At 35.8% G+C, this 3,812-nt stretch overlaps 1 protein-coding gene across 1 annotated transcript; it reads right to left on the reverse strand.

Annotated features, from left to right (window-relative positions):
* Nucleotides 1–2,829: 2,829 nt before the first annotated feature.
* LOC114300019 (uncharacterized) lies at nucleotides 2,830–3,606 on the reverse strand. The gene has a single exon (XM_028244876.1). The coding sequence runs from the start codon at nucleotides 3,604–3,606 to the stop codon at nucleotides 2,830–2,832; it is 777 nt and encodes a 258-aa protein (XP_028100677.1).
* Nucleotides 3,607–3,812: the final 206 nt, after the last annotated feature.

Below are 3,812 nucleotides of genomic sequence, written 5' to 3' on the forward strand. Positions count from 1 at the left end.
ACAATAAAATGATCGAATGAACAAAAATTGATGGATGAAAAAAAATTAAACCAAAAATCAAAATAAATAAATAAGAAAATTTGAAAAAAAAAATGCCAGATTGTGTTCTTTGAAGAACCTTCTGGAGATGCTTGAGTTCTTTAAAAATCCGGTTTGAATCCATCGCCAGATTTGAGTTTCAAAAATCACGATCACCTCAGATCGACATCAACAACCAGAAAAATAAAGAAAAAATCAAAATGTGAAGACTGGGAGGGAGATAGATATCAAAACATATATATATGTGTGTGTGTATGTGTGTGTGTGTGTGTAGATGGAGATCGTACCAGAGGTAGAGAGTAGACAGATCGGAGGTGAAGACTGATAGGGAGACAAATCGAAGCTTCATAGGTAGAGAGAGAGAGAGAGACGTTTCGATCATGGAGAAGGAGAAATGACTGGTTTGCGGAAAGGGGGGGAAAACAGAGAAAGGGAGAGGAAGAGTGAAAACAGAGAGAGGGGGAAGACAGAGTGAGAATGAGAGGGAGACAAAGTAAGAGACTAAGAGAGGGGTTTCGATCATGGAGGAGAAGGGAAAGTGGTTTGAGGAGAGGAAGACAGAGTAAGAGGGAGAGGGAGAAGGAGAGGAAGAGGGCGGATATCGGTGGATCATTCTAGACACTTGACAGTTAACCGTTGATGTTTATACGTGGACGATGGATGCTCTCTCATTGTGTATTAAAAGAGCCATTGTGCTCTGTTTGGTTTTTTTTTTTAAATAAAAAATAATAAATTTTTTTTACAACAGCTATCTTCAAACATCTATTTCCCCAAACAGTAATATTTTAAATTTCTATAAATTAAAATCCTCCATGCCACTTTTATTTCACACAAACATTTGAATTTAATTTTTCTTTTCTCCTCTCTTCTCTGAATTTGTTTTCACAGCAAACCTCTTAAATTATTTTCTTTTTAGTTTTTTCATCCAATTACTATGGAAGGTTCATCAAAAACAAAGAGAGGAAAATCATTCACCATTGAAGAAGATATAACAATTTGTAAATCTTGGTGTCACATTTCGAAAGACCCAATTGTTGGCAATTCGCAATCGTATGCTCACTTTTGGGGGAGAATTTACAAAAATTATTGCTTGGTTCAGAATGATCAGTCCAGAACACAAGTGTCTATTCAATCTCGATGGGGTATAATCATGAAATGTTGTAACAAATTTCGAGGGTGTTTAGCGCAAGTCGAAAATCTTCACCCAAGTGGGATTTCTCAAGTTGAGATAATAAGTTTTCATCTTCAGTTATTATGTTTAGCATCTTATTCTGGTATCATATAAAAATTAAGTAATTAAATAATGTTTCAATTTTTTTTAAACAGATGCTTCAAGCAAAACTGTTATACCATCAACATGAAAACAAACATTTTGCTTTGGAATATTGTTGGTCAATCTTGCAAGACAATATCAAGTTGCAAGATGTAGCTCCTACAAATACGGTAAAGTCAAGGATGCATACAGCGTTTACCCCTAATTCACCTCCCGATTCCCCTATGGATAACTTTATTTCCTTGAAGACGACAACAGTCCAAGAGTTGGTAATAATCCAACTGTTGGTGAGGGCAGTGTCTCTGCAAGGGATAAAAGGCCTATGGGTAGGAAAGCTGCAAAAGAATTATTTTGGAGAAATCAAGTCATTGAAACTGAAGTCCAAAAAAATGAGCATACAATTGGAGACATTTAACCAACACCTTTCTGAGAAAGAAAAGAAAAAAGAGGAAAGAGAAGAAAAAAGGATTCAAGCACTGCAGGAGATGAAAGAACTTAAGATGAAAAAGGAAGAACACATAATAATGACTACGGACATTTCTTATTTGAACCATCAGATGAAAGCGTATTACACAATGCGAAAAAATGAAATTTTTGCCATATGGTCCTCAAATGTGAGCAACCCAAATTTTTATTTTCCTCTGTCTCCTAATGAATAATTACGGGATAACGTATTTTTAAATTTTGCAATGTCATTTATTTTTTGAAGTAATTGTTAATTAGTCTTTATTTGCAATGTAATTTTTATTTTGTAATGAAATTTCATGTTGTTTTTATTTTTATTTTTGAGTATATTCTACTTCACAATGTAATGAAATTTTTCAATAAAGTATAACGCAAAAAAATAAATATATTTTTTCAAATGAAGGCAATAAAAAGATAAAATAATAAGACATTAAATGACGATAATTTTATTAGAATAAAAAGACATTAACTAACATTAAATGACATTAACTCTCATTAAAAAGATAAAATACAAACTTAATCTTACTCTCCAGCTCAGGACCACAAGTGTTCAATTAGATCATTATGAATTGCATTATGGGCTTCAGTAGATCTAATCATTTGCCGATTCAACATAATTGAGCATACACCTCATTCGGATCACATGACACTTGACAGCCCAAATTACTGTTATCAGTCTCAAGTTGTGCATCATTGCGTTCATTTTCTAGAATATCACGCTAGTCTTCAATGATCATATTGTGCAAAATAATGCACCTCTTCATTATGTAGTACAGATCCTCATCACTCCAACCTCTAGCTGGAACTCTGACAATATTAAATCGTGCTTGGAGCACTCTAAATGCCCTTTCGACATCCTTCCTACATGCCTCATGCATCATCGCAAATAGTTGCCTCTTTGCACCTTGAGATTAAGATATTGTTTTCACAATCATTGCCCAACGAGGATAGATACCATCAGCAAGCTAATACCCCATGGTGTACGTGTGATTATTGATGGTGTAGTTGGCAGCAGGGGCACGTCCTCTAGTTAATTCAGCAAATAAAGGCAATTATTCAAGAACAGTAATATTATTTAGAGAGCCAGGCATGCCAAAGAAAGCATGACAAATCCACAAGTCATAGGAGGCAACTGCCTCGAGTACAACTGTTGGTTTGTTGTAGTGTCCAGTGTAAGCACCGGCTTGGGCAGTTGGACATTTATCCCAACGCCAGTGCATACAATCCAAACTCCCTAATATTCCAGGAAACCCGCGTTGCTCTCTCTCTTGGAATATTCTGGCGACATCTGCTTCATTTGGGGATCTTAAGTAAACGGCTTCATAGGTAGCAACAATTGATCTAGTAAAAAAATTCAAGGCGGCAATTGCAGTACTTTCGCCGATTCTAATGTACTCGTTTACAACATCAGCAGGCACGCCGTACTGCAGGATCCGAAGTGCTGCAGTCATCTTTTGTACATCGGATAATCCAGAAGCACCAATGGCATCACGGGTTTGGATGAAGTACTCATTCACTTGTTGAATATCACGTAAGATACTAATAAACAATGACTGCCTCATTCGAAAACATCTTCGGAAGTATTCTTCTGGATAGACAGGATTATCTGTAAAATAATCTCTATAAATTTGTTCGTCGCCTTTGACCCTCTCACAATTAATGTATCGACAACCACTTGTGGAACCAACACGTCTGGTTTGTTGGTTTAGGCTTAACGTCTGTATTCTTTGTTGTTGCGCTGTGAATAGTTGTATCATGAAGATATCATCATCAGATGATAAAGATTCATCAAAATCTCCATTCAATATGGCTTTAGTCAAATTGTTCATTATAGGTGGATGGATGAGTGGGTGAATATGAAATTGTAGAAAATCTTCTGGGTGAGTACAGAGAGTTTAGAAGATATGAAAATGATGGGTAGGTGAATATGAAAATTGTAGAAAACCTTGTATTATATTTATAGAGAAAATTGTGAGTGGGTGAATGATGGATGGTTGTTGGGTGGGTGGATGAATAATAGGTGGTTGTTGGGTGG

Source organism: Camellia sinensis, unplaced genomic scaffold, assembly GCF_055761805.1.
Source record: "Camellia sinensis isolate YWXY unplaced genomic scaffold, ASM5576180v1 Unanchor6, whole genome shotgun sequence".
NCBI lineage: Eukaryota > Viridiplantae > Streptophyta > Magnoliopsida > Ericales > Theaceae > Camellia > Camellia sinensis.